Here is a 21252-nt window from a genome sequence, read left to right on the forward strand (position 1 = left end):
CTCCACTAGCATAATGCTGAGCGCTCACACGAGGCGATCGCTCAAATGAATACCTTTACTTTGTAATAACAATAAAGACGTGTCTTATTAACAGTTTTATTAACACATTTGACAAACAGAATGTTATAAATACAATGTTTTGAATTTCAACACGTCATAGTTTTTATGTTTACATCAAGATTTAATTTACTTTGTATGGTAACATAGTATACTATTAAATTAATTAAACATTACATGTGATATCTTATCAATTAACGTGCAATATATTCTTAATATAGCTGATTGCTACCGTTTTAACAAATTGCACTGCCCGATTTTATTTGAGACCTTGGTCCGACCTAGATTTGTATGAAGAAGTACAGGACGCATATTTCTCTAAAACACCCAGCCCTGTTACATTTTTATCTATCAGAATTACTTCCCTTCGTTCCTCTTCGTCGGTAATGTAGTGTAGCTCTGACAAATCACAATGCCACAAAGGTAGCAGCGTACAAAAGATTTATAAAATTCAGCAAAATAAAGCGCATGCTTTAACTATGCAAACACAGCTGTTTACCTTAAATATTACCGAAGATAATATAACAGCATTTGCAATTGTTCTTTTTTGGACAAAATTGGTTTTTGTGTTGTTTTTTAAGCCTGTTAAACCATGGTATCTATTTATTTTTTTATTTTTCTCTTCAACAAAGTTTAATACCATGGTATCTATTTATTTTTTTATTTTTCTCTTCAACAAAGTTTAATACCAAATACCACTCTCGCGATAGCGAAAATGAACCTACTTTGATATAGGTTGTTCAATAAAACTTTGAGCGAGTATCAATTTCTACTACTGCAATATTGAGGTTTTCCCTCCTCCACGCATATCAGGATACCCCGACTAAACTATCAATCTCGAACCCGTTTCTTTATGTAATTATTAGGCCTGCATACAACTCTATTTTGCATTCACTAATTTTAGAACATACATATTTCATATTTGTTATGCATATATTAAAACAGGGGCATTCTTCTTAATAAAAATATCATCCATGGCTAGTCGGCCCTACTGTACACTACTACCTTAGTTATGTTGCTACCACAAAAAATGTAAGGATTCCTATGTCTGTGACTTTTATCCATTTATTTGTGGTTTTTGTGGGTTGACATACAGTATCAAGGTATTCCGATTTGATTTCATTCATAAATTTTGGGATTTGATACAGATTACAATTACAATATATTTGAATCTGCCAAACACGGCATACTTGATTAATTTTTAAGATCAAACATGTATCACAGACTAGTAGACATATACTCACCCTTCTACCTACTCTTTTTACCTACACAACTGTACACAAGTTTTGAAATATGATCATTTTCAGGAACATTTGAGCATTAAGCTTGATGAAAAACTTAATTCAAAATGACCTCTCCCTGCCCCCTTTTGATATACAGTACTGTAATAACTTTATCCGATTCTTGCCCTTTATTGTCTCTTTTGAAACATAGCATCGCATACAGTTTGTTCGAATGTTCTTAATATCGTACACATTTTATCCGAATCTCACCCCTTTCTGTTCCTGGTACCGTACACAGTTTATCCGAACCTCACCCTTTCTGTACGCTCTGACAATCCGTTTTGGCAGGAATGACATCCATCACTAGCGTATTATTGAGAGTTTTTAACATGTTGATACATCCGTCCACATTTTGTTTTCCGTTTTTATTGTCAATGACGTCCTGATAAATTATTTCGTTCTCAGCGATAAAGTCGTTTGTAAGTATATCCGTGCCATGTATAATGTTGTCCAGGTCGGCACACTTCTTCGTCTTTCCTGCACTCAGAAGCCACCACGTCCTCATCTCCCCTTTTCCCTGTAAAATAAGTAATACGCCATCAAGAAGGAACAATCCAGAGCAAAAATCAGAAAGTGACATATCGCTACAAAGATCAAGCAACACTCCAAAACTTAAGTTTCTGCTTAGCCTTTTATTTTTGTTTAAGCCGTCTCTGATTGAGTCAAAACTTAAACTATTTCAAACTTACGACAGATTCAGTGCGCCAAGCGAAGAGCTGTAGTGCAAAATGCGCTATTTGACTGTGCGATAATGTGCCAAGCGTATAGCACTGTTTGCCTTCACTTGGCGCATTGTCGCACTCTCAGCGCAACATGAAGGGAATTACCCACCATATTTCGCAGAAAATTGGACAGGAATACCCCCAACTTTTTATATTATATCTTGCAGTATTATTGAGCTTAGAGAACTAAAAACAACCTCTTGTAGAAATTAAGGATTGTGTGTCTTGCTGGACTTCCATTGCATAATACACGTATTACGGTAGGTAGACAAATTTTATTACATTAGTTTATGGAATAAGTACAAGTATAATATTATATAGCTGTACAACTGGCCACTATTCTCATTTAAATCACAATTTCGCAACTTTGTTTATCCCTCACCAAATCAAATCCCCATTGCAAAGAATATGGTTTCTAAATTCCTCACTTTAGGTCAGGAGACTTTATGTATGTTTTGTTTCTTTTGTTTCCGAGGTTTAAATAACGTTAGAGATGGTTCCAGCTGTATTTAAATCACCGAATATCTTAAGTAACAACTGCCATATACTTAACACTATCATTACAACGAGAAGTTAGGGTGACTTTAAAACATTTTTTTCCTGGCAATACTGTTTGATTCTATTACCTTTATAGGTATTGTGCCCCTCTCCTCAAACACAAACTCGTCATACAGGGCCAGCTCGGTGTGGGTCGAGTCGCTGATGTGGATTCGGTAGGCTGTGGAATAGAAGTACAACAAAGGTAACATGGCTTCGAAATATCCTGTCATTTATTATACTTTGGTGTGTCTTTCTGATATGTTTTGTTATGTTTGTGGTCTAAGTATCATTAAAAGTTACTCGTTTTTAAACCGGCATTGTTTCATCAATATATTGAAAATAGATAAATAGATTCTTGTATAATTGAGCTTTTTAAATCACAACAAAATAATTCCAATTTGAAAAAAACCCAAGTAATTGTCTAGGTTATAGAAGATGTATAAGTTGAGGATAATGATGTATAGCGTTAGTTACTAAAATGTGTTATATTAATAGAGTGAGTAGACTTATCTTATGGCAGTATTTCATCAAATAAGTACGAGTACATGTATATGTTGTTATACAACCTGTCTTATTCTGTTTCGCACCACAATTATCGCAAATACTGTAACAAAACATGAAATAGGTTTGCGGGAAACAAGCGTAATTGCGCAAGAACCCAATTTTAAGAGCGTATTTATTTTTTTTCCATTTGACTCTCCAGACATGGTTAGACTATTTTTCACCTGTTGACGCCCTATTATTATGTTTCTCTTCCATCCTTCAATATTTTACGAGTTCTTAGAATAAATGAATCAAGGTAAGCTTAGTGTTTCAAGTAAACATTCCAGTTTGCGAATCAGCTTTTTAAGGTTCAAGTTCGCTTTTTTTTTTTTTTACTTTTGATGAAATTATGCGTTTCAGTTTCTTCCATGAAACAGGTCTCAGGAAAGTATCGTTACATGATCGAGATAAAACGAAGAGTAAAATTCCAGTTCAACTAAATTTGAAAATGAAATTAAGATATAAACGTGCGAGTAGTCTTAGAATGGAAGGATACCGGAGTTCCCGGAGAAAACCCAAATGATCGGACAGGTCCATTTCGGATTATTGTCTTCGTCTGTTTTTTTACATGTTCATTATTTATGTACATTGCCTATTGCCTTACACGCTTAATGTTTACCTTTCTTCGCCTATTGCATTCATTCTCAATATCTATGTACCTTTGCCTATTGCCTTCATACTCAATATCTACGTACCTTTGCCTATTGCCTTCATACTCTATATTTACGTACCTTCGCCTATTGCCTTACAAACTTAATATTTACGTACCCTCGCCTAATGCTTTACATGCTAAATATTTACGTACCTTCGCCTATTGTCTTTCATGCTCAATATTGACGTACCTTTACCTATTGTCTTACATGCTCAATATTTAAGTACCTTCACCTATTGCCTTCATCTTCAATATTTACGTACCTTCGCCTATTGCCTTCATCTTCAATATTTACGTACCTTCGCCTATTGCCTTCATCTTCAATATTTACGTACCTTTGCCTATTGCCTTTCATGCTCAATATTTACGTACCTTACCCATTTCCTTACATGCATAATGTTTACGTTTCTTCGCATATTGCATTATCCCTCAATATTTATGTATCTTCGCCTATTGTCTTACAAGCTCAATATTTATTTATCTTCGCCTAATGGTTGACAATCTCAATATTTATGTATCTTGGCATATTTTCTTACATGCTCAATATTTACGTACATTGGCATATTGCCTTCATCCTCAATATCTACGTACCTTTGCCTATTGTCTTCATACTCTATATTTACGTACCTTCGCCTATTGTCTTACATGCTCAATATTTGAGTTCCTTCGCCTATTGCCGTACATGCTCAATATTTACGTACCTTCGCCTATTGCCTTACATGCTCAATATTTACGTACCTTCGCCTATTGCCGTACATCCTCAATATTTACGTACCTTCGCCTATTGCCGTTTATGCTCAATATTTACGTACCTTCGCCTATTGCCTTACATGGTCAATATATACCTACCTTCGCCATTTGACTCCATACGTGATGCTGTGTTGACCGTGTCCCCAAACAGACAGTAACGCGGCATCCTCAACCCAACCACTCCAGCACAAACGTGCCCTGTTCATAATAGTTCAATTAAATTCTTTTATTGACTTTTGGTCAATTACTCATCAGTACAAAAGTATGTACATCGTATACATATTGTTTACAACATGCATTATAACATAACTTAATTTATATTGCAAAATTTAGTTAAGTTATTATTTATAAGTACAGAAAGATAGTCATCATCAGATTAAATTTGTACAGATATTGATATACTTCCATTACTACTTACAGAAACAAAAATGCATTATATATCAGCTTTCACTTACAGACGATGTGCCCATTCACAGGAATGATAAAATACAAGTCGACATACCAATATTAAGAAAATCTGATAATAATCAGATAGAGACAAAGAAAAGTACAAGATAAACTATTTCGTTAAACACGACAGAAGGACACTGGAAGTTATGAAATAATTATAGTAGTTTATGCACGTCAATAATCATACAATTCTACAACTAAAAGCTTCTTTGATAAAGTTTTCTAACAGGTTCCAGTTGAAAGAGTTAGATATACCCTACATCAATGCGTTTTGGAAGCTTTCAACTAACCTTTGGTGCTTTACTAATATATAGCATATGTATTGATATTCCAAATAAGCCTAATAAAAGATTATAATTAATTGATGAGAATGCATGATTCGGAATAATGTTATGGGTATAGTTATTTTACAACATTCAAACTATCTCAGGAGCTTTTATTGGAGGTTTCTAATCCTAAATAAATACAGTAAAGGACATAGTTTTCTCCCATACTTGACAGGGTTATCCCGCGGTTGCTAGGGGAAAGATAACTCTGTCTTTTACCGGGGTAGGGAAAGACACGCGCTATACAGTGATGTCAACAATACATGCGGCGATCATTTTAACGCACAGCGACGTTTTTCACCATTTCTCGTTAAAGTATGAGAGAACAAGAATCAAACATGGGCCTGTCAGGAGGACAGGGATATCTCAACCTGAGTAAAAGATTTTGACTATCAACACCCGGCAAGCCTCGAGTTGACCAGCCAAAATCTTTCACTCGGGTTGAGATATCTCTATCCACCTGACAGGCCCATGTAAGATTCTATTAGTCTTACTTCAAAGTGAACAGTCGGGCAAGGATGGCTTAAGTCGGTAAAAATGGTGTGAATGTATCCAGTATAATTTCTTATGAAATGGAAAAATAAAATCTCTCGTCAAAATCTGTCTGCGTACGAAGAAATTAATTTAAAGTATGGAAATTCTAAAACGTCCTCCCGGCTCACTATGTCCGTGGTTACATTTCCACGCAGCCTCGCTTTCAGTGCTTTCAACTTTTCTTTAATTTCATGGTCAGAACTTGGAAACTAAGAAGAACTTGACCGTCGAATTAATATGTGAGAACTTTTGGAAGGCCAATGAACGCATTTAGACTGGTTTTCTTTGCCCGACTATTCACTTTAAAGGTGATCAAGGTCATATCTCCCCCAGGAGACAGCTCTAAGAGACAATGAACTGTAACCCACTTTACTTTTACGAGATAAAAATATTCACGTACGATTGTCAGTAAGAACTTTTGATCGAGAATTTATGTATTCGCAAATGTATTGAAAATATCGTGAGGTTTAATTTAACGTTGCTTGAGACACGTTGCTACTAGAGGGAGGCGGAAAATCAGGAAAGGGAGCGTAGATTATACCTGAATGAAGTCCAACACGAATCTTTAGATTCTCTCCCTTTCGGTGCGGGATCTTGAATACTTTACTTTCCTCTACAAGCTCAAGAGCCATCTTTGCAACTTCAGAAGCATGGTCTTCAGTAAGTTTAGGCACACCTGATACAACCATATCTGAAACAAAATCCGTAACCTATACGAAATTCTTTATTATTCCTTACCAATTTCACCATCGACGATGGAAAATATGCTTTATGAAGTAACCAAAGAAGTTAACAACCGGGACCACGAATAAACCATTTTGATTTCTGGTTCTTACGTATTTCTGCGCAGCGAATTGAGATTAAAGGACTGACCTGTGCTATGATACTTAGCAGCAAAGAAAATACCGTCCGTTTCTACAAAATGTAACAATGAGTTTAAAAAAAGTCAACTAATAGAAATCTATTTAGAGTGATAGGTTCTAAGAAACGAATACTGAGTATCTCGCATGCTTTTTCATCTCACCAAACGCACCGTTGAACGCTATTCATTTGCAAAACCTACCAATGTTGCAATCAATATCACATCGTTAAATTAATAACTTACACGCATCCCCAATTGTTTCGACTTTGTAAACATCAAACTTTTCTATTATTTCATCAAAGGTGATGTAGAGTTTGTTGAGCAGGGCGACCACTTCCATCGGCGTACTGCCACTACTGAGGGACGTAAATCCGACGATATCACTGAAGAAGATGGTACATATTTCGTATGTTTCCGCCTCGACTGGCCGACCGTGCCGTAGTTCATCAGCCACAGACTTAGGTAACATATCTGTAAATTACAAATAATGGTAACTCTCTTGACATTCATATTCAGTATCGTCAAAAGTATCAACCACGACTTTGGTCTATACTGATTATCAACCACGACTTTGATCTTTACTAATTATCAACCACGACTTTGGTCTATACTAATTATCAACCACGACTTTGATCTATACTAATTATCAACCACGACTTTGGTCTATACTAATTATCAACCACGACTTGGTTTATACTTTGATCTATACTATTATCAACCATGACTTTGGTCTATACTAATTATCAATACTTCCAATTTTATTCTATTTTAGATTCCACTTTAAAAAAAAGATATCATACTTGTGATCATAAGAGTAAAAAGTATTGCGGATGGGAGAAAAGCAGTGCAATGTCTTTTACAGATTATTTCAACTATTGGTGAGTATTACTTACTGTAGAGTAACCGGTCGGTCTTCTGTTTCTCCAGAATAAGTTCCTTTGTCCTGTCCGTCACCAGAGACTCCAGGTGCTTAGAGTACTTCTCCATCTACAGAGAATCCAACACTTCGTTACAAAGTCAGGAATGAAGTTTGTGGAATATAATAGTATAAAAAATGTTGAAATATTGTTTGCCATAATGATTTTTGTCTTCTTATCGTTATTAAAATGTGTCGTCTAGCAGAGAGAAGTAGCTGGGTATGTAACCAGTTTATTTTGATAAAATACTGTGTGGATATTAGTGAAATATACCGAGTAATCTAGATAAAAAGTGCGAAAACTCACCATGTTCATCATCAGATCCACAGGGTTAAGTTTATTGGGGTTCATCTTTTGAAGTAACTTCTTTATGATGTCAAATTTTGGCCGCTCATGAGGAATATCGTTCCAACATGAATCGATCAACTGTGTAAAAGGAACAGAGAATGCCAGTTCTAAAGGTTAAACATAATGGATGATAGTTCTAGTAGAGATTGATGATAGACTGATATTTCAGGTAAATAAACTTGACAGATATTTATCTCGGATGTAGCAATTTATCAAAACTCACGATAGTAAAAATGCTTAAAGATTTACTATTATATAAAAGTTATAAATTATAAAGACTATTTCATGACAAATGTCATTTAGGCGGACTTTCCCGGTAACGAAAAGAGAACGTTAAAAAAAGGAGAAGAAAAAAAGAAGAAAAAAAAAGATTGTCGTTGACGTGAATAATATTACAAATGGCAGTTTTGCCAGATTCCTACCTGAGTTTGTAAGACTAACATGACGCTATCCAAATTGGAACGTGACCCTACCCAAATTGGAACACTTTTTGAAGATATTTGTGAAAAAAATTCTAACGTGTGCATTAATCCAGATTGTTCTCTTAGCTTTCCATAAATTGATGCCTTCAGTTTTAATTTCATAATATGTTAGTAGTGCATATATTCTAAAATAGAGAACTTGAAAAGCCCGGTCTAGCCCCGGGTTTAAGCAGGTTCGAGTACCCAAAATGGAACACCTCCTAAATATAGTTTGATTAAATAATGTATAGACATCATAAAAAAGTTTGAATTCGTTTAAAGAAAGATCAAACATTTCTTAGTTTATCTAAGTCACATATCTGTTAAAATATCTCATTGTGCATTTGTGTTTCTTGTTTTAAAATATATGGTGTTTTTAGGGTTGTCGCACGACGTCGTTTCCCAGATTGTTTTACAATTTCATTATTTTTGTTAATACAGATAATAAGCAACAGGAAAGAATATTACCTCTAAAAATTGTCTCAGTTACTATTAAGAACCTTATTTTTTGTTCAGGACAGTTATTGGTAGTATTGATTGTAAACGGAAAATTCTGTATCACATATTTTAAAAGTGTTCCATTTTGGGTAGCGTCACGTTACTTACTTTACTGATTGTTTGACGTGGTAATTAAACATCACTTTAGTAACGTGATAACTATGATGATAAAACAGTAGAAAACCTATTTTTTAAAATTCAAAAAAAATTCCTTCTTGGTAACTTTTGACCCGTTTGAACATTCGTTCATGAATATCGATGTCCCTTTCAAACTCAGGAAAGGGATACTAGTCTTAAAATATAATTGGAATTGGATACTAGTATTATCCCTGTTGAAACGTTGCAAGTTTCCACTCTTGTTATACAGTTTGTCTTCGGTGCTAAACATAAATAGTCTGTTATCAGTCCAGTTGTTTCATGTTCATTCAAGTTTGTTCTAATGTTTATTTTGGGATATATTCTTCACAAAAGCTTGAATGTTTATCTTTCATGAAACCACAGAAATAGAAATGCTAGCCTTTATTTCCGATTTATGGTTGTTGACTGTGGATAACGGTAGTATGATAAGCATTGTTTCGCTAAAAGGAATTTTTTAAACTCTGCCAATTATGATATGCTACATTGTTTCAATTAAACAAACGATAATTATGCTGTTAATGACGTCATCGCATTACCTCGGTAGCATTCCAACAAACACTTTGTACCTATTGTTAATTTGACATCACATAAAATCATCAATGGTTCATATCGTTGATCTGTTATTTACTGCTGAAACGCAAGCAGAGATCACAAAAGGAATAAACCAGATTGCGTTTTGTCTAAATGATGTATGATTCGCAGCGCAGATATGAAGGATTAGAAATGAGAAACCAATTAAGGATCCAATTAAAGTGGGAGACTGACAAAGAGATGATAATCGGTTTGATTAGCACACCAAACGTTTATCTTCGAACACCTGCCGGGTAGGAGATGGACATCAGGTGTGATATACTTAAAGACTCTCCATGGGATCTTTATTCTATGCTCAGTGCCGACAGTTTTATGTCCGAAAGTGATTAAATTGGAAATATATCCATGTCTTTTGTGTAATAAGTATCGGTTTCTTATTTCCTTTACCTACTCGTAAAAAGGTTATAGAGAGAAGGTGAGGTCACGGTTAGAGCATTTCGTCTTGGTATGAGAATCATTTAAGATGTCCCGACATATCAACACAATCCATCCACCTCTGGATCGCGAGTTCAAATTTTATGTGGGGCAGTTGCATTAACTCTAGGACGTAACAACCAGAAATAGCGTGGCCATGACAACCGACAAAACATTAAGTCAATGTCAAAAGCCTGCCCATAGAAAGTGAAAGAATGGTCAGCTTCCGTTGATATTTGATACAAGAGTATCCCAGCGGAATTGAATGTGATTTAAATTTTAAAAGATTAAAAAAATCCGTCGATCAAGTACCAACAACTTAAGCAATTAAAATCAATGGTCCTAAATATGTTTGTATTTCTTAATTGTTTCAAATCTGTTTTCATTCGTGTGATCAAGTTATAATCACATGACTTGTAAGTGACTAATACTATATTGCCCCCAGGATTGGTTACTGTTTTTATTGCATTAGAAATGGTTTGTGAATACAGAAAACAACTTCATGGATGAATCAATGAATGTCAAAAGATAATCAGGATTGCTTCGAGTTTGCATTGGTTTTCTATCTTTTGTAAAAAAACTACTTAGAAAAGTCAATCTAGATTATGAATAGTTGTGATAATTAAGTGGGTATTTGTGTTTTTGAATGTTTATGTTTAAGTAAGGAGGGTAAATTTCGATTGTGAGAAAAGTATAGAAATGAATAAACCATATTTTTAAATATTTGCATGTTGTATATATAGACGAATGGACGGATGTGTAGTCAGATTCTTAAACTACTGATTACTTACATGACAGTACTGTACAGGACATGGACATTTATTGTCAAAGTCTTCTTGTTTGCCGAACTGTGGCATTGGGGGTTTCCAGTCCCATGGCACAGTGGACCAGTCATCATCCTGTAAAACAGTGACGTCATCAGGCGGAACGGACACTCACGAAGATCAATGTTTAAAAAAGGCTTAGATAGAACATGTAGAATAAGACTTGAGTAATGTACGTAAACAGTAAAACCTATTTAGACTATGTTGCGGTCTCGGTTTGTTTGCCCTTCCAGAGTTTTCGGTGACTGAGGGTAAAATTACTTGATCATAACTGGCAAATAAATAGAAAAGCGCTATGCATTATGATAGAGTGCGATGCATATTTAATTTTCAAAAGCGAAATACGCCCTATCAGTAGTCTTGCATAAAAATTAAAGAAATATATAATGAATACTTATTTACCTTCGCGATCTGTAGTCTAAAGTTCTATGCTTATGAATCAATGGACACGCTTCTTTGTTTTATTATACTCACCCAATCAGCGTCAGGCCCACGAATGACCATGCACTTCATTATACTCACCCCATACGCTTCATTACGTGTAGCTATCTCCACCAAGATCATCCCGAACGCGTACACGTCACCTTCATATGACGTCACATTGACTGTAAAGTCTTTAGACGCAGCCATCTGAGATTTGAGTTCCGGTGCATTGTAAACTTTATAATGGGAAGCTTTCAATGACGCTTCACCTTCATGTTCCTCATCCTCAAACTCATTGATGCGATAGGAAGGTAGACCATAATCTGGAGAAGAATGGGGATTGAAAGACATGGAAAGTTGTAAAAGATGTATTTTATTTTGTATGATGTCAAATATGCACCAATGGTCATTTACTTTGATATAACGTCCTATTGACAGCCAGTATAATTTAGGGACGTGTCATATTTAAGAGGTGAAGGAAAGCCGGTAGACTCAGAGAAACCCATCCATATGTGGTGAGTACCTGACAACTGCCATACATGGAATCCGCTCTCGCCAGCCAAAAGCGAACGTTTTGTGGTAATAGGTCATCTTAACCAATGTTCGAAAGACGAAAATTAAGTAATAATTTTTGCTGACGACGAGAGTCACAGTTCCCGTCCATCGTTTATAACTTGGTTTAGATGCTTAGCAACAACAATCTCGTTCTGAGCCAATAAATATCATAGACAGGCGTGGCTTTCAACTTAAAAAACAATATGCTATCTAATGCTACCATGAACCAGAAAGGTGACTATACACTTTAGACCATTTACATGTATCTCCGAATGGAATGGCCGCGGTGGGTCAAGTGAACAAATGAAGCCCGAAATAGTTATTTTATCAGCTATATTTCTTCAGTAACAATAGTTAAAAACTGCATTGAACAGTTTGAGCTTCTTATTTTACTTCAGAATAAAAGTAAACTTTTTAAAGTATTTAAAAATAATTGCATCCAGAAAAATCTATTGCACTAGTATCTGTATGGAGTGAGGTACTGAATGTGCAGAAAACAAAAGCAAAATTTTATATGTAACAACACACGATTTACCATCAATTATTGTAAAACTAATAAATATTGTTTTTGCTCTGTCTGTGGTGAAACATCTTACTATAGAAAATAAACTATATCTCATTATGAAGAAGGTAATATCAAAGTGAATTATCTCTTTCGGTAGCACTGCAGGTCGTAAAAGGGGACTAAATTTAGGAGCTTATCTTTTCTTTCTTTCTAATTTATTTTCTTCTTACTAACGTCTACCTTGATACCACCTCGCTTTCTGGCTTTGGTTGAGCGCTCGCCTCTGTGAGGTAGGCTTTGGGTTCTGTCCCCTGGCCGAGACAAACTAAAGTCTATAAAAGTGGCAGTTTCAAGCGCTCAGCATACCGGGAGTGGGACGACTGGTACGCCCGTTGTCAGTATAATGTGACCGGGTTGGGTGTGTTGTTTGGTGTCTTCGATGGCATGCTTCAGTGATGTAGCACTATAAAAGGGCAACAATTCCACTATACAAGAAGACACACCACGAAATCACCGCAGTCTCCCAAAACTCACACCTCGCACTACATACACGCTACACACCACATACATGGGAAGCCCTCTTTACATGATCCTGTCTGTTATTTATGAATCAAAAAAATAAAAAATAAACATATCTCTTTCGATTTGTAACCATTTAGCCATGCGTAAACTAGGCCTTGCTTCGGCGAATGGAAAATACTCTCAAGCACAAAACTTGTGTACAATGGAGTCAGTACATTGTCGTATGTATAATCTCACCAAGGTCAGTATGGTCTATTCTCGTTTGGAGTTACCTGTTATCTTTACGGTCCACCGGTCATCGATGACACAGTTGTGGGCCTTTAGTCGACCGTGAACCATGTTATGACTGTGTAGGTACGCCATTCCACGTGATATATCAGTAGAAAAGGACAACCTGGCATGTAAAATAATTATTGTTACACGTTTGTGTCAAACGCTACTAACAGTCCCTCACAAGGAAAAATATTTTAATACAATATTACAAGAATGGGTCAATATCCTTATTTTACCCTCAATATTTGTTGATATGATTGGTGAGTCAAATCATGAATTAGTAAATATTACAGAAACACGATATCAATTTGACATAAAATACCGGTTATTATCATAAAATAAAATTAGGAAATATTAAGAACTACCAAATGTATCTTTAAACTTATTAAACATCTTACCGAAAGGACCATGAGAGTGGAATATCGTCATTCAGTAAGACATCAATAAGACTGCCTTTCGGACAGTATTCCATAAGTATACAGACGTTCGGAACCTTTGTGCATCCACCCACGAATTTACACAGATTGACATGGTCCATAGTCCTGTTCAAAACAATAAGGCCATCCACATGCCAAGGAGAAAGCAATCAATTTATTTTATAGCTCTACAGGTCAAAGGGATAATAAATTCGAGCAGGATTTTATTATGAAAAAGCGTATCAAACCAGATGGGGAATTTGTTGCTAAGAGTAATCTATACCTTACGGTAGCTAAAAATAGGCCGCAACGAATATGCGATTAAACGATTAGCAAAACTAACTAAACAACTTATCTTTTGGACATTTAAGTAGCTAGAGAACAAATAATATTTCACAATTTATTTGATATTAACCTGCATATTGATATCCAAACTTGTACAAAAAAAGTCTCAAAGGCAGAAGTAGTAAACCTTGTCATGTATGGATAAGAGTAAATACATATTCCATAAAACTAGATATAATTGTACACTTAAATGTGACAGTGTGTTTATTAGGAGACATTAATAAGTTTTATACCTGATCCGTACCACCTGTCTGTTAGTTATATTTACCTAACAGCGCGAACTTCTTCTCTGATCTTCCGGCACAGTGCAAATTGACTCTTATTGATTTTTCGTATTGTCACTGTCTTTCCATCTCTACAACATTAAAAATAACGAGTATAACGAAAATAAATATAATTGGATAAAATAAAAAATAAAAAAAAACGATTCTTAACGTGCTAGTGGACCTAGAAGATATAAAACCTCCCGATTAAAACTATCAAAATTTAGGATACTTAATCTAAATATATATTCCTAATTTGCAGCTGTAGAAAAAAATCTCAAAAGTTGTTTTTAAATATTGGTTCTCTTTGAAACGTGAATGAATTTAGTTCAATACATATAACAAATGTCAACGAAAATTAAAAATATTAAAATAATAATAAGGTTTATTTATTTATTGGCATTTATACGAACGGCTTTGTATGCCCATGCTACTTCCTACTCTAAGTGTTAGATTGTACCCTCAGATGATATGAGAATGAATGTGTTATCAGATAAAAAATGATATTAAGTCGATTTTCATAGGAATTATTTTTTTCCACTAGATATTTTCTAATATTTTATATTTTATAATTTCGTCCATAACGTCGGGATTCGTCCATAACTCGGGATTTGTTTTCCGATTTTCTATTTCGATTAACTATATTCGCTCCAAAATATAATGTATTTGTAAGGATAAAGATGAATAAAAATAAATATATCCTTTTTAACTCACATGATGCCCGTGGTAGCAAACATTTGTTTATAAGCCGTGAAAGATCCTGTCGTACTGATCGCGTCTTCCAAATTCCCAAAAGATCTCCTACTGATGCAGCTACCGAACGCATGGCGGGGTTCAAGTTCTGTAGGGAAAACATATAAATAGGATACATTAGTTAGCGAACGCATGGCGGGGTTCAAGTTCTGTAGGGAGAACATAGTAATAGGATACATTAGTTACCGAACGCATGGCGAGGTTCAAGTTCTGTACGGGGAACATAGTAATAGGACATATTAGTTACTGACCGCATGGCGGGGTTCAAGTTCTGTACGGGGAACACAGTAATAGGACATATTAGTTGTCGAACGCATGGCGGGGTTCAAGTTCTGTACGGGGAACACAGTAATAGGACATATTAGTTGTCGAACGCATGGCGGGGTTCAAGTTCTGTACGGGGAACACAGTAATAGGACATATTAGTTGTCGAACGCATGGCGGGGTTCAAGTTCTGTACGGGGAACACAGTAATAGGACATATTAGTTGTCGAACGCATGGCGGGGTTCAAGTTCTGTAGGGAGAACATAGTAATAGGATACATTAGTTACCGAACGCATGGCGGGGTTCAAGTTCTGTAGGGAGAACATAGTAATAGGATACATTAGTTACCGAACGCATGGCGGAGTTCAAGTTCTGTAGGGAGAACATATTAATAGGATATATTAGTTACCGAACGCATGGCGGGGTTCAAGTTCTGTAGGGAGAACATATTAATAGGATATATTAGTTACCGAACGCATGGCGGGTTTCAACTTCTGTAGGGAGAATATATTAATATGATTTTAAAATCTCAGTAAACGTTAAGACAATAGTTACCAAGAAACGCATGGCGAGGTTCAAGTTCTGTGTGCAAAACATATTAATAGGACATATTAGTTACAGAACGCATGTCAAGATGATATGATCTGAACATCACAGTAAACGTTAAGACAATAGCTACCGAGAAAAGCATGGCGATGTTCAAGCTATGTAAGGATAACATATTGACAAGGCTAAGCTCTGCACGGATAACCGATTGATAGCATATGTTTGGTATCAAATATATGACGAAGTTCAAGTTCTGTAGTACATAAATATATATCATCAAATAGTTATCAAAACAAATTTTAGGTTCAAGTTATCTGGGAATATCATACGGTTAAGTTACCGTACGAACGTGTATCAAAGACCTTATATGCCATCGAGTAAACACCCCCGTTCTTAGATTTTGAAAAAATGGCAAAGGAATAGTAGTGATAATGGCGTCGGACATCAACGTACTCGTCTGCCATCTATGGATCTCCAGTAAAAAGACGATCCCAATTAATAAAAACTTTTTTATGGAAACCGGAGCTTCCTCCATCATCTTCGGATATCATAATTGTAAAGCAATCAGAAGTATAACGTTCGATTACCCCAGATTTTACTGGAGAAATAAAGGTAGATATTCAGAAAATATCCGATACAGTTCCGCACCGTGATTTGATGGTTCTATAATGTGATTGGAGGTCTGTCTCTATAGTATGTACTGCTATCGTATCATCAATTATTGATGGTCGGCTACATGTCGGATCCCACGGCGTTAAACGTAATGACAATCACATAGTACTGTTATAATACTTCCAAGGACAATGTTTCCCCGTCACGCCATTAATGTCACTGGGATGACTATGTCACCGTTATTGCAGACTGAGCCAGACTGAAAGTGTTGGGTTTCATATCTGATAAAAACCTTCAATATCTGAATTGAAAATATATTTGATCCCATATAGCTGAAATTCACCTCCTGAAATTACGTTTTCCACATGTTTTGCCGAAATCCCTGGAGAGTTCATCAACTGGTAGACCATTAATTAGTCATGGTGCTCACTAGCTAAACGGGATATCATAAAACAAACCTTTTTCATTAAATTGTCTAAAATTATCCGCAGTTCAAAGATTATTTGTTAACATGTAGACCATTGGGACATTCAAACAGGCTAGGACATACAGAGTGGTAGTTTACCCTTTGCATGTTCACCCTTTCAAGCCTACCTTGAATTATGGAGTCGTACATATACACCCAGCTTTCGTCTAACAGCAATTTCCTCTTCTGGTACTGGATTTTCTGAGATAAAATGTCAAAACATCAAAGAAGGAATTTAAATGTGAAAATAATAGACACATCTCCAACCTGGCATGTAGTTTTTGTAAATGTTAATGATGATAAATTTTTAAGTATACCACTTGTGTAATCTAGTTTTTCGCATATGGAACATGGCAATTTGGCAATAACATTAGCAAAATAAAAGGTCTGCTTTTGTTAATATACTTTGTCGGTTGATTAACACTGATTATATTTGTTAATTGCGACAACTGATCACTTTATTTTGAATAGAAATTGGTCTTGAATTTGCTGAAACGGATATCTTCTTTCGATATCATTGTTGATGACGATTTTCTGACTAACATACAAATGCAAAAATACATTTGAAGCGGTTTTAGAAATAAGTATTTTAAATCTATATTTATTGTAATTGCATATTTATATACATGTATAATACAAACGATTATTTAACTCATCACAAAGAGTTAACTTATTTTGCCCAAACACCTTTTAAGAAACCATGATCAATCGACAACTCATGCAATCAATCTTACACAGAAAAGAATATTAATATATAGTTGGATTCATTCGTTTTCGTGGTATTTCATACTAGTATTTTATACTAATATTAATAATTTTACCGAAGCCCAATGTCACAAAAACTAACAATTGGTTATCTTAAATAAAACAATTAAAACGATATATCGATTTATAAGCATATTCCGGAGAAGCACAAAGATGAGTATGCCAGAAGATCATGCAGAGAAAGCGGTCTCTGTTTAACTAACGACAACCACAAATAAAACAGTTATAACGCTAGAATATGCATACGGAAATTGTTTGACTTACGAGAAGAAGGCCTCCAAATATAACGACCACCGACAATATTCCGAGGACTATCAAAGCCCACGCCCAAGGCTCCAGAGGACATTTCCCGCAGTCGGCTACACAAGTGGTACAGTCTTCTTCTGGATCACAGGTACCGTCACCGCACACTGGGGACAGAGAAAGAGTAACATTTACCGCACAATGCGAACAGAGTCAGTCGGGATAACGTTTAATTCATACTAAGAACAGATTTAGAAAGGGTAACACTTAACGCACAATGGGAACAGATTTAGAAATTGTAACAATTACCGCTCAGTGGTGACAGAATAGAAAGGGTAACAATTACCGTAGAAAGGGTAACAATTACCGCGCAATGGGGACAGACTTAGAAAGGGTAATGATTACCGCACAATGGGAATAGAATTAGAAATGGTAACATTTACCGCGCAAAGGGAGCAGAGTTAGGAAGATTAACGTTTAACGCACACTAGAACAGCGTTAAAATAGGAAGCATTTACCGCACACTATACGACCAAAGTAATATACTACCGCACACTACGAATAGAATTAGAAAAGGTAACGTTTGACACATAATGAGGACATGATATTCTTCTACAAAATAGTCATGGCAACCTTTAACAAGTTGAAAATATCATCAATTATATCATGTGCTCCTAGAACAGATGCTATAATCAGTGTTAGAGAAGACATCATTTTATTAAAGCACATTTCGGATAAAGTTCGGTAAGACTCTCTTCCTTTCCTGAAACGTCATTGATCCAGGAAATGCTTTTTAATCGTTTATATTGAGGTAAGATTTTTGTGATTTCACAATTATTTTTTATTAAGTATAAAAACGATGAATTGATATGTTTATATAATCCCATTTTAAAAATCATTTGATGGAATTGTAAAATTATTTCGTTGATGTTCCCAATAATGATTCAAGTACAGTGCAAAATAGCTAAAACTACTATCACTACGTAAATTATTGACTTTCAGGCAACATAATTGGTATCATCTCTATCACAAGAAGCATTGGATTAAAACTGATAAAAAATATATCCACCTGCTTTGGGAAGAACTTTCACAAACTTGATGAGAGCAATACTGATTCCGGCGACCTTGAAATGGGATATGATAGAAGTTTGACCGATCGCATAGAGACCCCCCACGTAGTTTGTCCAGTTCGCCTGTGTGGCTGGTCCAACAAGGACTTGTGAGTGGGTGAAGACTTTGCCACTTGGAGGGATCCATGGTCCACACACGTCGAGGTCGCCGTCCATTGGACAACTGTGGATGTTCATGTGATGTATACAACAGTTGTCCACTGTTGCTGCCGACGGTGCTGGACAGGTTGTCGTCTCACACCACTGCTTAGCAAGGTTGGCATCACTGATATACAAAATAAAGTATAACATCATAATCATATATTGTTGACCAATATAACATGTACTTAAACGGACGTCAAGTTAAAATGCCAGCTTAAGAGAGAGAGAGAGAGAGAGAGAGAGAGAGAGAGAGAGAGAGAGAGAGAGAGAGAGAGAGAGAGAGAGAGAGAGAGAGAGAGAGAAGCTATAGAATGAGTCTACAGACATAGAGTTCTTTTGGTTTGGAAATGATGCAGGGAAAACAAATGGATTATCTTTTCTATAATGTGTGGTTCCGAACTGTCCTCACAAACCACAATGTATAAACTATACTGTGGTTAGACCATGTTTTTCAGATTTCTTTGATTTTGCTTGTAAGATGATAAGAGATTATTCAATTCTTATTATTATGTATGAATTTTATGCACAGATTGTTTTCACTAACCGTTTGAATAAAAGATTGGAATTTTAGATAAAGTAATATCTGCACGGTAGTATATAACATATTAACCTAAATCCCAGGCCTCCGTTTGTATTACTAAACAGATTCAGTCCGACTGCCCAAGAGTAGAAGCTGACATCTAGGATAAGCTGTGTTGTAGTGTTAAAGCCTGTCTGTTCCTTTATACTGTCTGGTGGGGGCTCAACCCAGGTCACATCTACGCCTGAAAATAAATAGTAGAATAACAAAAAGGAAAAAAACATTATATGAAAAATAACAGTAAACCAGGATTTATTGTTACATGATATGATAAACATAATTATAATTGATAATGTGCTTTTAGATATTCCAACGGAAAAAGCTTATCATATATTTATATTAAATTATATTTTATTTAAGTAAACGTTCATGCACAGTCAAAGATACATTTGAAGAATGTGAAATAAGCTTACAGCTTTTATTACTTTCTGTACTGCTCAGAGCTTTGTTGTTGTCACCACATTACCAGATAGACAATATAGTTCTATATAGCTGATTAATATATTTTGTTATATTCTTGCGGAAACCCTGAATTCCCCGAAATTATCCGCAAATATTTCAGTAACACAGGATACGTGTAAACATGCGACCTAGAGTGGAAGTGTTGTGAAAAATTATCTCTTCACCACCAAAGTAATTGTAATATTTTGTAATATAAAAGACAAAAGGATTAAGATCTTCTCACATACTTCTATCGTATGGAATAATAAGAGAGTCTTCGCGGACAGCGTGTTTGTTTAGTAACTAAGTGTGTTTGATGTGTTAATTCTATTCTATACATCTGGACTTCTATCAGCCAAATATCCTTTTCTTATAGAATCTATATATTAAGTGTTGATTCATTAATTTGTTTTTATTATTTTGGTTATGAAATAACTTCCATTCAAACCTTGGTATAAGGTACATCTATGATCTGCATTGTTTACAAACACCTTTGCTTATTTCGTTAATGCGACTTTAAGGAACTTTTTTTCCTATATAGTATTGACCATATTTGTTCATCCCAGCAAATAACAACGTCTTTTGATCTCGGAAGTTCAAGGTCATCACATCGGTGCTATTGTGCGAACGATCGTACGGACTCGTGTAGGAGGAAGAAAAGAAAAAAGACAGTGCAGTAAGAATAGTAAATCCCTAGATACATCGATCATCCGGATTTGACTTATGGAGATCTGTGTAAAGCTAGTTTGTATGGTGGGAGTAGTCGACATATATGCTAGGTTTAGCTAGGGCTATCTTTGTCTCTATATTCAAGTTGAGCTGAGGTCTTGAGAAGTTTTGCCACGGTCTTTCACGGATAACATGGCGGGCCGTGGATATAGGAGAAAGGTTGTTCCCGGAAGTTAAAGGTACACTACGGTTTCCGTACGGGCTACCAAGGATACCACTACGTTCTCTCTAGGCCCGTTACGATTTGATGAGGTCTGCTACATTTTAAACGTTTTGATCAAGCTCTTATACGTTTTTCACGGTCCGCTAAGGCTTACTGGGTATTAAAGTCTGGTGATGGACTTCTTTGGAGCAGGCGTATGCACAATG

The 21252-nt window shown here is 35.6% G+C and overlaps 1 protein-coding gene across 1 annotated transcript in view; it reads right to left on the bottom strand.

Annotated features, from left to right (window-relative positions):
* Positions 1-717: 717 nt before the first annotated feature.
* Positions 718-21252, bottom strand: part of LOC138325261 (atrial natriuretic peptide receptor 1-like) — a 35240-nt gene continuing 14705 nt past the window's right edge. Inside the window, exons 3-19 of the mRNA XM_069270790.1 lie at positions 19744-19897; positions 18932-19257; positions 17884-18029; positions 16983-17055; positions 14927-15053; positions 14218-14304; positions 13587-13730; positions 13188-13309; positions 11433-11656; positions 10878-10985; positions 7943-8062; positions 7613-7706; positions 6963-7190; positions 6399-6548; positions 4647-4745; positions 2689-2780; positions 718-1857 (exon numbers count right to left, since the gene is read on the bottom strand). Of these exons, the coding sequence (XP_069126891.1) occupies positions 1591-1857; positions 2689-2780; positions 4647-4745; positions 6399-6548; positions 6963-7190; positions 7613-7706; positions 7943-8062; positions 10878-10985; positions 11433-11656; positions 13188-13309; positions 13587-13730; positions 14218-14304; positions 14927-15053; positions 16983-17055; positions 17884-18029; positions 18932-19257; positions 19744-19897 (2561 nt within the window). The 3' untranslated portion in view covers positions 718-1590. The remainder of the gene's footprint in view (positions 1858-2688; positions 2781-4646; positions 4746-6398; positions 6549-6962; positions 7191-7612; positions 7707-7942; positions 8063-10877; positions 10986-11432; positions 11657-13187; positions 13310-13586; positions 13731-14217; positions 14305-14926; positions 15054-16982; positions 17056-17883; positions 18030-18931; positions 19258-19743; positions 19898-21252) is intronic.

This window comes from Argopecten irradians, chromosome 6 (assembly GCF_041381155.1).
Source record: "Argopecten irradians isolate NY chromosome 6, Ai_NY, whole genome shotgun sequence".
NCBI lineage: Eukaryota > Metazoa > Mollusca > Bivalvia > Pectinida > Pectinidae > Argopecten > Argopecten irradians.